This window comes from Passer domesticus, chromosome 3 (assembly GCF_036417665.1).
Source record: "Passer domesticus isolate bPasDom1 chromosome 3, bPasDom1.hap1, whole genome shotgun sequence".
NCBI classification, from domain to species: Eukaryota; Metazoa; Chordata; class Aves; order Passeriformes; family Passeridae; genus Passer; species Passer domesticus.
The window spans coordinates 71,428,468-71,446,409 of NC_087476.1; the positions used below are offsets into that span (position 1 = coordinate 71,428,468).

The following is a 17,942-nucleotide window of genomic DNA, read 5'->3' on the forward strand; positions in this document are numbered from 1 at the left end:
TGCAAAACTAAACAAAACAAACAAACAAACAAAAAGTTAAAAAAGGAGCATGTTACTATTCTTGTCTTCACTGTTACCCTAAAGATAAACACAATGATGGACTTCACCTACTACACAGTTGAAATCTTCATAACATCTTCATCTGTTATTGCCCCTTTTGTTGTTCCAGATAAATGAAGATGATATCACAACAGGTACCAAAAACCACTATCTTAGGAAACTGAGGAAGAATAAAGCAACCAATGCATGTTCACTGCAGAACACTGACAACAACCCAAGCTAGGGATTTCTATAATGAACTTCTGCAAAACTTCACAGCAAGGCTGGTTTTCAGGTAACACAAATATGCTGAAGTCTGGGAGGAAAAGGAAGAGGGAGGAAAGAAGGATAATTCATTCAATACTTTTTGGGAGAAAGAAGTGGTCTGCACTTGCTCACTGGAGGATAACTCAAAACACATATGCACTAAGCTGTGCAATGAGGGGGGTGAATGTAAAAAAAAAAAAAAAAAAACAAAACCAAACTTTAGCACTTCAAGAGTGACACAATTTAGGCTGAAAATAAGTTATTCAGGAAGAATGCTGATTTATAGATACACAAACAGACAGTACTCTTTTTGCTTTAGCAGAGAAAATGTGGGTGGTCTGCAAAAAATTGCTTGATATATGATCAATACATTCATATCCATACATGCTGCAGCAAGAAGCATCTCAAAAGCAGTTCTCTCAGCAACTCAGTGAAGCATGTTTTTGTATTAACAATTCCATTCTAATCTCCTCCTCCTCTAATTTCGCCTGAGAGATTCAATAAAGAGACTTCATTGGAAATACACCATCCAGAACAATGACTAAAAAGGGTACAGTAAAAACAAACTAAAATTGCAGTGCAGAGGCTGATCTGACCATTAAATGTACAGCACAAGAAGATAATTGACACATCCATTTTGAAGTGATAGCAAAGCAGTCACCAGCATATTTAGAAGCCACTTGATTGCCTGCCTACTATAAAAATTAAAGACCTATCAGATGTGAAACAAACATTTCATTGAGCTTTCCCTGACATTCTCTTCAGAAGTGATTGATCTGAACAGAGTTCCCTAAGCCATACACTGAGTAGCTGAAACTAGTGGCACAAGCCTTCAAGTGATAGTTAGGGGGTAAAACCATGGCAGGAAAAAAAAATCAAGTGTGAATTCCTCTTCTGTAAACACTTAAATCTAATGTTAAATGTTAAAAGGAAGCTTGATCTGTTTAGAAACAGACTCCTGCAGATCATTACAGTAACTTTATAGGATGTGATTTTGCAAGTCCTGACTTTTAATTTCTTACACAATAACTGCAATTGGTCATTTGCTTTCTAAAGTCACCATTCTTCACTTATAATGGTATTGATATTTCCACCACGCCATTCTTCACTCTTCACAGACTGGAATTCACCAAGGGAATAAGTGGTAGGAACCTGTAAACTACAATAGAATCATAAGGTCCAGTTTGCCACAGATCTCATTTAAGTCCTCAAAAAGAAAAGAATTTAACACTTTGCCTCTTCTGGAACAATACAAATTCATTATGTGACATTTAGAATGGTACAATAATAAGGAAAAAGGGTAAAAACCAATTAGATGCTGATTTCTAATACAATGCTAACAAACTTTCCAACTTGGAAAGTTCCTGAAATACCAGTTCCCATTATCCAGAGAAGTGATTATAACTGTAATTATTCTGGTAATTTTTTGGCTGTCTTAATATGCCACTGAATATGCCTCTGAGTTCACTAATCTTCAAGTTCCACCACCAGCAAAAGCCTCATGAGTTTAATAGCCCTGCTTTGGCAAGAACACAATGCTCAACATCTGTCTCAGGTATCAGTGTAGCTAATGTATTTCCTTTCTCATTAGGGAGGAAGATGAGATCACCAGGAAATACTATTCTGTATCCTCTTGGTTAGAGACAAAGAGGACTGGCAGTAAACCTAGCCTCTCTTTCTTTCCCTGGCAGTCTGGATATTCTCCAACAAAGTGAAATTTGTCAGTTTCTATCCCTCCAGGTGATAAAAGAAATTAAATACTGCCTATACTTTGTCTTCTCTTCAGGAGAGGACAACAGTCCATGAACTCAAATGGAAAGAAGCATTTCCCTGAAGGTCTGAGCAAAATACCTAAGCTCTGTAGAAACTCCAGGCTGAGGACTCCTCTCTCTCCTTAGCCTTTCTGATGGCTAGCTCTAAGCAGTGGCTGCAGATCCCAGCCAAGGCACTAATTCCCACACAGCTCTGTACAGGACACCCACACACACGACACTGTGCTGTACCATGCACAGCAAGGTTTAGCACCTGGGAGCCAGACACCTGCCTTGCAGCACCCAGTTCTTTCAGTTCAAGACCTCAATAACTTACTGAGGACCAGTAGGAAAAGTCACATTAGGTTGTCTGTGAGAGACATTAAGAAAGCATTTGCCTGGCACACACAGAGGGCAAAGTCAGACTAAATAATGTAACAGTCTCTCCTGGCCTCAACCCTGTGTAAAAGGAGCTTTATCTCAGAGGGGCTGGGAGACTAATTAATTTGTGCTTTTAAAAGCCCTTCAGAAACTTGGAGGAAAAATACTGGTCTGCTTGCAAAGTATTCATTCTTCTTCAGTTAATTTAATTCCAATTCCTTTTCCCTTAGCATGTATCAGTGAATCCCCTAGTAAAATACACTGAATAAAGTCCACAAGGTGCTTTGCAGTTCAAGGCTGATGTTTGTATCTGTTGCCTCAACACAGTGCTTTCGCATTCAGTATGTGTAAGGCTGACTGAAAAATTAAGGAATAAATTAAAAAATTAGAATGTAATGAAGCAAGTGAGTTTGCCCTTTGCTCCCCTCTGTTATCCTCAGCATACCAAAAGGTTAGGAACAATATGTGCCTACTCTCTGGTTATCACCTACAAGAAAAAGTAGAACTAGCTACATCTGGGAGGGTTAATTCCCTTTTGTATTATCAAGATGTCAGGCTTGCTCTAAATTATGGTAAAATAAAACAATGGGACCATCATACCATGCCTCCTGCACAAAATGAGGGTCTGCCTCCTACTAGGTGGCTGGGGGAGAGGAGTAAACACTGAAGAAGGCCATCCTGGACACTGGGATGCTAACCCAGACACTGGGAACAAATTTCCCAAAGCACTGCTAGCAAGAACCACAGTTTGCCAGTTCAGGGAACATGCAGATGCTCTCCACCAACACTGATCTGCTGAAGTGAACGGTACAAGGAAAATTGATCCTGAAATAACTGTAAGCCTTGCACAGGAATGCAAGATACAAAAGTGGGGAGAACGCAAAGTTGCCATTTTGTTCTCTGGAAGAGTACTGTATTTTAAACACAGCTGAGCTTAAACCACTCTTAATCCACAATTCTACTTTTGCGCTAACCTTCAGAAGATGTGTTTCTCTTTGTACAGCAATCATCAAAACAGGTTCATCCACAACCAAATGATGCTGTATGTCAGAATATGTATGTTCTAAGAGTACAACAAAGAAATGCTATTTAAATAGTTATAACCTACTAGAGCTGTACTTTTGTATTACCTTCATACTTGTTTTATTAAAAAATAGTAAGCTGTGTTCCTATATTGTGATTTTAATATATTTACACTGAGCTCAGCTTGAATGACAGTGGGATCTTTTAAAAGGCACACAAAGAACACTAAAAAATAGTATCAAATTCACTAAGTTATTTTTTCATGACTTGTGTACATATTAAGAAAGTTAAGTTTATTCAAAATTGCATTTGAAATTGATCAAAAGGAAATATTGCCTCAAAGGAAAGACACACAATTAGTTCTAGGTCCCAAATTACTCCAAGATTATAATCATGACAGATGTATTTGTTGAAACACAGCTTTCATTTGCAGATTGGAAGAAGAGAAACAGACATTCCTCTCAGTATTTTAACTCAGTTTTTCAGTGCTCAACAAACCAGTCACTAAACTGAATCAGAAAATGGCCTCACAACTCCTGCAGCAGAGACAAGAATGACACCATGATGTCAAAACCTCAGTTTCAAACTGGGATCCCAGTTGCTTGGAGTCCAAGCAACTGGGATCCCTTCAGATCAGTGGCTGCAATTTCCTGTTAAAATTTTACCTGCACATAGCACCATTCTTTACACAGAGAAGATGTGAAGATGAAAAATGTATATAACAACATCACAACAAGCTTAGTTCTTTGCTGTTTCATAATAGTATCAAAGCCAGCTTCAGAGCATTTGGTTCTAAACCCATGCCAATGTGTTTGCTGAGGGTCTGTATCTGGACACTGGGATCTGCAGATGGATGTGGTGCTGTGCTGCATGGGACACTGGCCCTGAGCACATCACCAGGACAGGCTGCACTTCTCTGGCTTCTTCTCCCTGCCCCCATCACTCTTCGGTCGTGCATCTTCTGCTACACAGAGGATATGAATCACAGCTGAAATTCCCTCAGTGCACCTCGAAATAATGAGGGTTTACTGCAGGAGCACTCCTCCTTTATCATTCACATTGTAATTCCGGCCCCCTTCCCTTCCCAGAGTAAGGATTTATTTTTGAATCACAGGCAAATAAAGCACATCTACAGAGTGCTACAGCTTCTAGCTGCTCCTCAGGGACACCTACACTGCCAATATATTCAATTTGGTGTTAATAAACCATAATGAGTCAGCAGAAATCACTTCTATCCCAACCATACTCCCCTGAGGGTGCCAGCAGATGTTCAAAGGAGAGATCAGCAGCAGGGCACTGCCAATTGCCTCTGCGTTATTTTAACCTCACTTGTCTGTTCTGCTTTTAATTGCCTATGTTATAAAGAGGGGATAAAAGAAACAAATCTTTTTGATTAATATAGTTCACTCCTGCAGAGATAAAAATGTAGAAATTCCCATTCACACCTGCATGGAAAGACACACATAATATTGTTTTATCATCTGGAATGATACAAAGCCATTGTTATTTGAATCAATTGGTCTCCTGTTTGCTACATGACATAGCACAATAAAGCCCAAGGGGTTTTGTCCACATTTGCAGCCCCACATGGTTTAGTGGTGGCCTTACCAGTGCTAAGCTGTTGGCTTAATCCTAAAGTCCTTTCTAACCTAAACAGTGACTTCCTGCAGCAGAGAGCTGCAAGTCCCCCACGGCAGAACTCTTGCAGAAGCACGTACGGAATATTACATTCAGCTCCGGACACCTCATTACCAGAAAGATAACACATTAGACAGAGTTATTAGAGAAGCAACAAAAATGATAAGTGAAGATTGAAGAGCGTTATTACATCAAGACATTAAAAGTTAACTGCATAAAGGTTGACTAGGGAACAGCTTTCTAGGGGACACAGTTACAACCTGTAAATATTTGAAGGAAGGATATGAAGGATATGTACAGCAATAAGGAAAATTAATTACTGAAGATGGAAAAACAGCCACAATTATGAATAAAAAAAGATGAAATTAAGAAACATCTGACTCTCAAGAAAAAAAGAAGGGTAATAGAAGGCAGGCTTTGAGAAGTCTATTGCTTGGATGACTTAATAGGTCTTTTATATCTCTACCTCCTGTAACTCCATGATAATAAGGATGGAGCAAAAGAAAGGACTCAAAGTATGAAATCCAATTAATTCTTTGCCAGTAGGCAAACCATTTTTATCAGATATGTTGGCTTAGCAATAAGCTTAAGCTTGGCATGATAGATCCTACCTGTCAGTTATTCAGATGTAGCTTTTTGTAAAGTCTTCAGGGAAGACAAGAGTATTTTTATACTTTCATTAAAACACAGACTCCATCCATCAAAGGAGGAAGTTATATTAAAAAGATCTGTGGCATTTTCAGACTAATCTGTGCATCTGACCGGTGCCATATTTAGCATTATCTAATCTGTTTCGTGCATTTAACAGACTGCAAACCCTTTGGGGCAGAAATCCCTTCCTCCTCTTCCTTTTTATCACACAACATCGAGTGCGTTGACAGCGCTCAACAAATAATAGCCACTTCCAAGGGAGGGAAGAAGTCAGAGCTAGCACACAGTGTGTAGTATTATTTTCAAGGGATGAACCCTTACATTAGTAACAGGAGTCTTCATGTACATTCCAGCAGTATAACTCCTACTTCTCTCAGGAAAAATAACTTTACAAACACAGAAAATGCCTCAGAACACCCAGGGGGAAAAAATTATTTGAACAAGTACAGAAAATGGCAGGAAGAACTGACAAAGAGAACAAAAATTATTGAGAGTGGAAGAAAATGGATACTGAGACTAAAATTTAGTCTAAAGTTCAGACTAAAATGAGGAGCATTTTAAAGACATACACAATCTGTATATGTGATACCATCTTTAAAAGGATAATCAGACATCACTTCTCAAATAACAATTCGTCACTAGGGGTATATTTAAAAGAACCCATATCAGTCTTCTTCTCTGTTTCCATGCAAATGTTTCATCCACAGCTCCTACTATTTATTGACACTATTTTGGCTCATACAAAACTCTCCTAGAAGCCCATGTGAGGAGCCAACAAGTCTGCTCACCATTTTAGTATCTGCCAATGTTAATTTTTGAAAGAGCATACAGGGACATACATGATTATATAATGACACGCTGCCCTTTAAGGTGTTCTGAATTAAAACAAGCCACAGATTATTTATAAGATCAGTGGGAGAATGTTACTGCTGGCAGCCTGCGTGGCACACCTGGACTCTCCTCTGACAAACTCCTCCTTTTAATATCTGATATTTCACACACATACTAAGATATTACAGACTCATTATAATAAACTCTGACTTGGAATCACGTACCCCTAACAACTTTACCTCCAGACCATCTTCAATGTTTGCTTTTATGCAGAGATGCTGCCTGTGTGGCTCTCAGATGAACTTTCTTCTAAGAAGTAATGCCAGCACTGAATGAAATACTGATATCCATGGATGAGACAGGTTTTACAGAGACGCTTTGTTTTACAAATGCTCTCAGTTAAGTATATGAAGCATCTGTTGTGTATTGCTCCCTGTACACAAAATGGATATTTAGGAAAGTAATGTACATTAAGTAGTACAGCGAGGGAGATGAACACTCCCACTTCATTTGCCAAAGCCTTCAAATGCTGTGCACATTTACAGAGTTGCTAGTTTAGAAACAGTTGCAGTGCAGCTTCTCTTTCCGAGGATAAGTTAGTTAGAATATTTTAAAATACATGTTCAGAAAACTAATTTCTCTGGCTCACTTTTCCAATCTTTAATAATAAAATCAAATTACTCCCAGGTTTAGATAAATAACTTAGGATAAATGCTTTTTCTGTTCCTAGAAATTTATTTTTCCAGACAAATTTTTATGCAGTAAGAGAAGTACACTTTTTAAGAAAAAAATATTGCAGGGCTTTACTGAGATACAAAAATGTTATTTTACTCATGCTTCATTAAACAATTAATGATCCAATTTTTTTTTTTTTAAACTGTCCAGAAAGATATAGTTATTATGTCATTAAACATCCTAAATTCCAGTCAAAGTCAATAGGACTTGAGCACTTACTCCACAGGAAAAGCTAAGTGAAGAGAGACTCTCAAGACACACAGCTGTACCCCAAGTTAGGCTGCTTTGAGCTTTACCCCCTCAGCTGTCAAGTAGCACTTGCAGGCAGATATGTTTTTTGCTACTCCTAAAACTTAGGGGCAAAACCAAACGCAATGACAGATTTTGTAAGAGTGGTGAGAAAAAAGCTCTAAATAAAGAGGGACACCTTTTATCATTTCAAGTGAGTTTGTGTTTGTCCACACCACTTCCACCAATTGCTACTACAGCAACAAGCAAGGACGTAGCTCAACAAACCTCAAACTAATCCAAAATTTGGATTACATTGGAAAGCCTGTCTTTTTAAAGACCTTTTTTTTTTTTGTTGTTTCTTTCTTGCCCGTGGATGTATTCTGTGATGATTTCATGATGATGTAAGCTTCCCAGTAGCCACACATGATAACACAAATTTGGCTTCACACTCCTTCCCTTGTCCAGTCTCGGTGTAAGCTGGAGACACTGAGGCAAAGCAGGGCAGGCCTTTTTGCATTAACTATGTGCCTGCATGCACAAACAAGCACACCTAGAGTGGCTTTTTATGAAAAAACGCTTAAATTAATTTCTTCCCACCCAAACAGCTTTTCTAGATGGAAGACAAAAATGTGTCTGAGCAAACATAAACCAGATAAACTGTACTGAGCAAAACAGAGCTCTGCTCAAAACGCAACAGGAAAAATGCTTTATGAGAAGTTCTAACTCATGACATGTCACACAAACCCACAGGAAGAGAAACTGCTGACTGCAAGGCTTTGAGATCTAGAGCACACAGGGTCTAGATCCTGCCCTTCATTTTAAAATTCTCTTACACAATAAGTTGGATGATGATGACCTGACTTTTGTGAATGATTCTTATTCTTTCCTTAGTTGTCACTTTAATTGTGCATAAACCTGTGTTTATTAAAATTGCCCACTTTTAATCTTATACCAGGTGTTCTCCAAAGAAAAGCAAGAGAGAAGTCCAGAGAGCAATGCAATCCAACTGTAAATCCAACAGCAGATTTTTCCATCTTCCATACAATCGAACTAGTAAAGTGAACTCACAAAAACACTAAAAAAAAGTAAAAAGAACACTTCAGTATGGTTCATTATGAAAAAAAATGGCTCAACACCAGCACTGAAAGGAAAATTGCTACATATCTCAATATAACAAATCATATTCTGAAAGAATAATTCACCTGTAACATTTGTATTGATTTTTACAGATAATAATATCTCCCCCTAAGACATATTTCACATTGTCTTCACTCCATTGATCAGAGGCATTATATAAATGTTTCGATCATTCTGATAAAATTTTCATTTACACAAGCATATCCTGCAACTTTGTTGAGCTCCAAAACTTGCAGGTAGTGCACGCTAGGTAAAAAGAATCTGGACTTTTGTTATGGGCTGTTTCCTTCTATATATGCACTACCTTGCTAAGATCACACTACACTGGATTTACCAGCAACCATCAGCTGTTTATATTTTCTACAAGAAAGTAACTGCATCAAAAAGAAGGTTTTATCTAAGACATTTTTTATGTTTGGCAAATTACTGATATTCTTAGGTTCTCTGCTGATACAGACCCAGTTTTTTTTGCTCATCCTAGCACACTCCCACTGAGTTCTAGTTCAAACTGGTGAATAATAGATTAACTCTTACTAACACAGTAAGTCTGACATTATATCAGCATGGCATGTTGATATTGTATCAGATACAGGTGAACAATAACATTAATGAAAACAGAAATTGCATTTATAATACAGTTGCTAAAATGAAAAACTTGTATTAAGGTAAGTAGTCAAGAGACAGACGCTTGAGGGGCTATTAAAATCATTAACAACATACATCACCTTAATGGATTATAAAAATGTTATACATGACTCTAAATTTAGTCAGCATACATATATACATACATACATACATAACAGCATGCCCCCAATTCCATTTCATTATTCCAATGAACCTAAATCCTGGGTTTCATGGAACAAGCCTAAGGGACAATCCAAGTGCCATGCTTATAATGCAGAGCTCATTCTCATGTGCAATTCCCACCGATGTATAAAATACCTCTGTGGGTTGAGCTGCAGGAAAGGAGAGTAACCACCATTCATTTTACCTCAACTACCAATAACTCTGAAATCTGACATAAGCAAATCCATCCTGAATATGTGAATCAAGACACAGAAAGGCCTGCCTTCCATTAGTGATTACTTGAAGCATTTGACTGTCGTTCTGAAACTAAGCACAGTCTTTATGAACCAAATAAAGGCTCCTAGCTCAAACCTCACAAGCAACAAAGGAAAATGGTACTTCCACCTCTGTCAATAAAAATTTTCACAAAAGAAGACTAATTCTATGCACACAGTGGCTACACTGAAACAAATCTACAGCAGTGTCAATGCACCCACTTTTATTCCCAGTGTACTGACATTTGAGGAAATGTGTTCTCTATTAAAAAGCATTTTATGCAGCTCAATCACTCATTACTCTGCAGACATTTCAAGATTTGGCTTCATTACACATTGCAGCACCACCAGCAGTGATCAAGGATAATAATTCAGTGTCAAAGCAGCATTCTGATATTTTGAACTTAAGTCAGACAATACCCAGACTTGTCTGGTCACTACCTCAAGAAACATTAGTCCTCTCAAATTGTCTATTTACAAGTGAAAAGGTGAATTCACCCATCCCAGGAAATCTGGTGCTAGTACAAGGAGCACTAGAGGCCCAGTGTGACCTCTCTACTTCTCTACCACTTCATTCTGAACAAACCAATGTCCAATACCACCCTGAATCAAGCCAGGCATGGACTTGCACATGGATACCCAGTTTCCCAGACCACTGTATTTACTACCTGTTTTGCATCCTTTGCTTAAGAAAGTTTTAGTCAGAAGTCCCAGCAAAACGTGCCCTCTAATTCTGTGTGCTCTTGCTCTGTGATGCTCTAAAAAATTCAAAGACTTGGCAAAATGTCTTACAGGAGTCTTCTCACCAATTCTACTTACTGAACAGTCTGCTTGTTTGCAACACTTCCCCACCCCATTATATAAGCTGGTCCTCTTTCAGAATGAACTCTTAGCCTGTAAATGCAACTCAAATTAAATTTTGTGTTTGTGAAGCTTCCTCCTCCTCCATCAAATGCAATAGCTCCAGCTCTTCCATACTGCACTACTGCTTGAAAAAATTACCATCAGTAAAGGTGTCAACAAAATATCCTAATTTAAATTGTTATTTTTCCCCTTGTAAAATCCTCAAGTGTTTTGAATACTGCACCAGGGTATAATAGAATGTGAATAAGTAATGAAAGATAAAGATGTGGATTTAAATAAAATATCCCCCATTACCATCCTTAATGCTTATCTATTGTTAAGACGACAGCCATCTGGAACATTACAGCAAGGTGTGCACTCAAGAAGAACCCAGACAGAACAAAGTGCAATTCAAACCCCTCAATAACAGCCCTACATCAAGTTTCAAGAGGACACCTGGCCGCCAAGAAATACCGCAGCACGCTCATTCCAAGCGTGCATTTTGCCGCGGGACGCGAGGCCGGCGGTGCGAAGGCAGCTGCGGGGTGGATGGGGCGGGCTGCAGCTGCGGGGTGTGCGGGACCTTGAGGGGCTGGCTGTCCCTGGCTGTGTCCCCGGCTCTGTCCCGGGCTCTGTCCCCGGCTCTGTCCCCGGGATCTGTCCCCGGCTCTGTTCCCGGCTCTGTCCCCGGCTCTGTCCCCGGCTCTGTCCCCGGGATCTGTCCCCGGCTCTGTTCCCGGGCTCTGTCCCCGGCTCTGTCCCCGGCTCTGTCCCCGGCTCTGTCCCCGGCTCTGTCCCCGGCTCTGTTCCCGGCTCTCTCCCGGGCTCTGTTCCCGGCTCTCCCGCGGCAATGCCGCCCCCTCGCGCCGCCCGCCCGCCAGAGGCGCCCCCGGCTCCCAAAGGCCGCCGCCGCCGCCGCTTTAATTGCTGATTAATTACAGCCTTTCACCAAGGTCAAAGGGAACATTCCGAGGCTGTATAAATGCCATCATGTGGAAAATACATCATATTAAAAAAGCTTTTTGGTTTTTTTAAGTAAAATCTGATATTTGCTGCCCTAATGTGCGCAGAGCTTGCCTCTCACAGTGCAAACCCTGCAGCAAGGCACCTCTCTTGGGTATGAAAACAGTGACACAACCCACGCACCAAACAAAACTTAGCAAACATCAGGGTTTTCTCCAAATTAAATCATTCAAGAATATATTTTCTCTTGAAATTAATGATTTCCAAAACAAGACTGGCCAATAATACCTGTAATTATTGCAATACCTGTAATTATATTGAAGTGATATTTGTAAAAACATCAAACTTTTAAATTGATCCAATTCAGGAATAATGGAAACAGCAGTGCAGAGTGGCTGTTGAGTGCAAGCAATAAATCATACAAATTGTATAATTATAACTTCCATGACTCCAGAGACAGTTTGCACTAGGAAAGGCAATGCATGAAAAAACAGGATGAGTTTTATAACCCCTGAAAGGAGAATGCTCCAGTATAGTAGTCAGGACACAGAGGCAATAGCCCATTGTCTCCTCAAGAGCACGTTTGCCTACTGGGGACCCATCACCCCCTTCAGTGGGTCAGAGGTGCTGGAGAGGTGGCTTTAAATCCTACACACAGAAAAAAGCCAATCCTGATATTGCACACTGTCAATAGTGCTGGGCCACTGATCTCCTATTTGTTTTTTAAGGGGAGAGGCAGGGGAAGAAGAAATTCAATTAACCTGATTCCAGAGGTTTGCAAGGGAAGGAGACTTAAGATTCGCTTTTGGCTGCAGGAAATATTTTATACATTACCAAATCCAAAGCTTTTTTCAATCTTCAACACCTTTTCTTCAAATACATCCTTGGGTTTTGTGCCTCCTTCCTGCCACCATTTAAGTTCTTCCATTCAAGTTTTTGGGGCTTTTTCACTCTCTCTCCCAATTCTGCAGTTCATTAGATGAAATAAAAATAAATTATTTGCAGTATCCAAATCACAGCTGCTCCCTCAGGCCACGTAAGGAACAGTCCCTTTCCTTATTTTTTCTTCATTGCAGCTGATTTACTACCAGTCACAAGTGGGCTGAGCCAGTGCCATACCCTGCCAGGCAGGGTGTTCTCCAATAATGACAGCACAAAGTGGCAAAAATGACCTGGCATAAGGCTTCTCATAGTCCTTAGTTAAGCTGTTTGAGCTGATGGTACAAGACTTCAGTGAATGTTTCAACAGTTTAACTTAATCTTACTTTCTCACTCTAGCAAATTGCTCCCATTTTCCAACCAATTTACAGCCTACATTCCTACTCTGCTGTTATAACTGTTTACAGTAAATCAGATTTGCCTGTGATTGTTGAAGCAATAACTCTCAACAAAGAGGGCAGCAGGAACATATTTCAGTCTAATAAAATAAATGATGGCAGATTAAGTTCTCTTTTAAAGAATGTCTTATCAAAAGCTACAGAGAGATTGTCATTTCACAGAGGCAAGGGGATGGCTGCCAAAGCTGGGAAGAGTTAAAGATCCTGCTGTCACTCACACATAGTGTGCCAAAATAACAAAAATAATGTGTGAAGAAAGCAATCACCTACAGCAGGAACAGAGAACAAAAGCTAAATGAGTATTTCCTGTGCTAGTGCCCTTGGACTGCAAGACAGTCAGGTAACTTTTCCTACCTAATCTCTTATTACAGAGTTACTCTTGGGCCACAACTCTTCTATTACTATGCCTCTTACCTATTTTATAACTTTGAAGGCGTACAGTACTTAGTCTCAAACTATTCACTGAAGTATTCCCTTTGTACTGAAGGAGAATTCTTCATCAAACAATCATTTCAGGTAGGCTATTTCCAGAAATACATCTTTTTGCCTTTTTAAACTTTACAGCTTATGTAATTTCTAGACACATCTTAGTTATACAAGTTTATCACCAGCCCTACTGTTCAGCAGCAAAATACCATGGAAGAAACAAAGACAGAGATAATTCCAATGCCAAGTCATCTTGAGCTCTCTGCTGCTTAATACAGGAAAAATACTCCTCTGTGGGCTCATCATACTCTGCCTTGAGAGCTTAGTACTTCATCACAGCTTAACATGGACCTCTTTCCTAATAGGGAACTGAAAGAACAGATGGGTGCCTGGAAAACACTGCTGAAGGAAACACACATTTGCAACGTGTGATGGCACAAAAAAGCCAGGATTACCCTACCACAAACCCTTTAAGCACCACATTGAACAGGCATAATAGGCAGGGTAAGAAAATTATTGGGTTTGTGATAAGGAAACTGTCCCACAGTGCAGGTCCACCTGTGGTCTAGTGCACAGAGTGTTTTTTCCAGCCTCGTTACTATTAATGCAGACAGACCACCTCATAGCAAGAGTCAGCAGGATTTTGATTGAAGGCACTTCTCACAGCATCTGCATGTTCTGGGACAGGAAAAGGACCTGGCACTGTAGAGCACTTCACAGAGATGGGTCTCCTGCTTGAGAATTTCAGATACATTGCCTCCGGGTCTGTGAAGTGAAACACCTTCTATTTACAGTGCACAAATACAAAATAAAGCCTAAACACATTTCTTGGGACAGTGAGAAGATATATACACAGAAGAAAGAAGCATAAATGGTTGCCCATTTGGGTTATTCTCTTGCACTAACCATGTAGGCTGGGAAAAAACCTACTTGTCAGCGAGTGTTGGCAATTTTTAGAGCAACCATATATAACTACCAAGTCACAAATCATGCAAGTGGAAAGGAAAATCCGTAACTCAGGTTTGCTATACATGGGTTGAAAGAAGGAAGAGAGTCCATATTTTTTTTAAACAAGTAACATTAAGCATCAAATTTGAAAAGCTCAGTTAAACTGGGAAAAAACAAAGGTAATAAAAATAACTTAGAAAACAGAAAATTGAATTAACAGTGAAGTGGGCCCCATGCAAGTTACTTCAGGAACCTTTTGCATTAGAGAAACTATCAGAAATAAGAGAACTGGATAATAAACTAAATGAAATTACTTTACATATACACAGATACAAATAAAAATACAAAAAATTCAAAAGGTTTGAACAGAGACGAGGAAAGATATAAGAGAAATAAAGGAAAACATCAATGGGACTTAAGAAAGTTGAAGGCTTACAATGAAAGTGAACTATAATGAGTGAAAATAGGGGAAAGAAAAAGAAATGTTGTCAACAAATTAATGCTCAGAATTTAGAGGTTAAAACTTTTTTTTTTTACTGCAGACATGCCTGGCATTTATCAGAGATGGAGAAATATTAAAATACAAGCCTTGCAGAATGCCTAATGGTAGAAAGAGGGCATAAAATAAACACAGAGATAAACCTAGAGAATAACAAAGATGGTGGACTCTGGGCATTCAGAACCCTTAAAACAATTCCCCAAACCCCAGAGAATTTTAGAAGATAGAGGTTTTCTTACTTCTTTATATTTCTTTGAAAGGAGTAAGAGGATGCCTGGTACACAAGGGGATGCTACAGAAGCAGAACTAAACTAATAAATGCGTATCCTGATGGTTCTGAGATGCAGTTCAGCATTTTAGCCCTGTGACAAAGTATTCTAACATAGGAAAAGATCCTGCTGCCCTGGTATTTTATTCTGCAAAATTGTGAATATGTCTTCCACTTAGACCAGTGAATATTGGTTTTCAAGGTCAGGCATACAGCTTGTAAAATGCTCTATGCTTTTAGACTTCTGTGTTTTCCTGTGGTCTCCATTTCCCCAATCAATCCATTCTTATGCCACATAAGTAACCTCAGCAGGGGTCACCATGAGAGGCAAAATGCAAGCAGCATAAGAATGAGGAAACACCTACATACTGGGCCTTGGAGGAATGGAATCAGAGAAGGCTTCTGTATGGCATCTTCCTTTAAGAATAAATAAATCAGGTAGAGAGTGTGGTCTTGGTTAACTGTACACTCTCCTGGAAAAGGTGTGAAATTGTGCTCCATATGATTAGGAGCTCAGACAAGCAGGACTTCAAGGAATGACTGAATTGCAAGAAAACAATTTCACATAGCATAAGATGGAGACGAAAATAAACCATGCAGAGATTGAAAAGCATTGTGAGTTAGTAAATAAAATATAGGAAAAAAGTGGGAAGGAAGAGAACCAGCCACTACTGCACAACCCAATTAATTTTAACACTAAGAGAAAATGTTGCCATTTTGCATTGGTGAATAAAAAATTGGTGAATGCCATTTTGAATTTTTAGGTGAATAAAAAAATTGCCATTTTTTATTCATCTAAAAAATTACCAAAACAGGAATAGCTTTTCAGTTATCATTCTATTTATAAAAAAACAGATCCAGAGCACAAGTCTAAAAGAGGTTATTGCTTTTGATGATCCTGTTCATCTGCAAAACACAGAAAGGTCTCTGAACTGATTCCAGCTGCAGCTACATAACAAAAAACCCAGTTACTGGGCATTTCCAATAAAATTTTTGCTGAACTCTGGCTAAAGACAATTACAATTTGTCCTGTCAGGACAAATTAAATTAATTAAAAGGCTTTTTTTTTTGCTTTTTTGGTTTTTGTTTTTTTTTAATCCAAGGTGTAAGCTGCAATTATTAGCCATTAGAAATGATCACTTCTGCTCTTCTGTCTATCACTATAAATATGTTTTCCACTATCAAGTTCTGGTCTCTGAGCAGGTAATTGCAGGCTGTAACCAAAGGATCTCAGACTTCTGTTCTTTAAACTGAACAAAGATGGTTCATATCTACAACTGGTTTTAACCAGCCTCATTGGCAAAAACTGTTAGGACACATGGGCTTTATTTATCATTTTCCTCAGGTCTATAATCCATACCACAGACAGGTTGCAGGCAAAATCTTTTTGAGTACTGGCCAATTTTCTCTTGAAGCATCCTTGGACTACGATACTGACACACCATCCATGCTTTTTTGGGCTAGCAAAAGACTAAGCCAAGTACTTGCCAAAAACTGTCAAAACTCAGTTCAGCAAAGCTGAAGGAATTGTACAAAGCTGGAAGAATTTATGTGCCCCTGTCCAGAATTTTGTTATTTTCCTGTTTTTCCCAGATTGTCATTACTTACCATACAAGAAGAAAGGATATGGAGAAAAAAAGAGCTAATCTAATAAACTAATCTATCCAGATCTATGCTTTCCCATTGGAATCTAAGGTACTTTCTGAAAAGGACAACAGCATTTTAGCTGCTTCAGCCAGTGTCTACAGCTTATTTAGAGGGCATCTCTCCCACTGGAATTATACCCTTCCACCTTAGGATGTGGCTGACCACTCCATAAGCTAATGACCTGTGAATGATATGCTACAGCAGTACTCATACAGTTTTTTTTCAGGGGTACTGAATAGAAGTGAATAGACTTCACACTTCTAACATTTTTCTGCTGGCACAAGAAAATTTTTATTTTGATCAAGGAACATTTAGACAAATTAAGAACTAGATCAAGAACATATATATACCTAGAAGACTGCACACTGGAAACCTGAAAATACAAGAGCAATGCATTTCATTTGGGTCATTTTTTGCTGCAGTAACAAGAACAAATGCTGGTAACAAGAACTGGTGATTCTGTTGGAAATTTCACATTGCATATGCTCTGACTAGTAAAAAAAAAAAAAAAAAATTTCTCCTAACTACAGCGAAACAATATCCTAAAATAATAATTTAATTGTAAAAGTCAAAGGGCTGTTAAATTCATGGAACTAAAATCAACAGCTATTAGCTTTCAGCTTAAACATTCAAAATAAAACACCTGATTCTGCTTTGGTAGACGAGGATTACCAACCTCAAAATTTGCCATTTTGTCATAAAGCTGAAGGATTTCCTAGTTAATAGAATTTCTGACCAAGTCGTGCTCTTTCTTATGTGGACTGCACTTTCATCAAAGTAAGATGATCTGCATCCAAGCAGTTCAGCACAGAAACAGATGCTGCAGCTTCAATGCAGAGAATGCCAGAGGTGAAACCCTGAACTCTGCTGAAACTGGAGGCAAAATTCTAACTGGTATCAATGGATCAGAATTCCTGCCTCCACGTATATTCAAAATTCTCTCTCCAACAAAACATTCAAAATGAAAATTATGAAAAATCTAAAATAACTGCTGTTTTTTGCAGGATTTAACATCTTCCAAAGGTTCTTAAAGTCAATCCTACAAGGAGATGTGGCTGGTGCCTATTTGCTCTTCTCTGACACAGAGCACAGATTATTTTCTCTGAACAATGTTTTAGAACACAGGAAGTGGGAAAAACTAGTAGATAAAATGTTTCTATGACTTCTGATCCAGATACAGGATTGTTTATCTGCACAAAAATACACATAGCTTCACCCTGTCATTTCCAGCTCACATTGTTAATTATATTTCAATGCACCTCACTA

The 17,942-nt window shown here is 38.9% G+C and overlaps 1 protein-coding gene across 12 annotated transcripts in view; it reads right to left on the reverse strand.

Moving 5' to 3' along the window:
- DISC1 (DISC1 scaffold protein) overlaps window positions 1-17,942 on the reverse strand; it is a 193,679-nt gene that overhangs the window by 57,461 nt on the left and 118,276 nt on the right. Inside the window, exon 10 of one of the 12 annotated variants that reach the window (XM_064413850.1) lies at window positions 13,801-14,079. The exons of the other annotated variants lie outside the window; for them this stretch is intronic. Within the exon in view, the coding sequence (XP_064269920.1) occupies window positions 13,916-14,079 (164 nt within the window). The 3' untranslated portion in view covers window positions 13,801-13,915. Of the gene's footprint in view, window positions 1-13,800; window positions 14,080-17,942 lie in introns of those variants that run through there. 12 annotated transcript variants of the gene reach the window in all.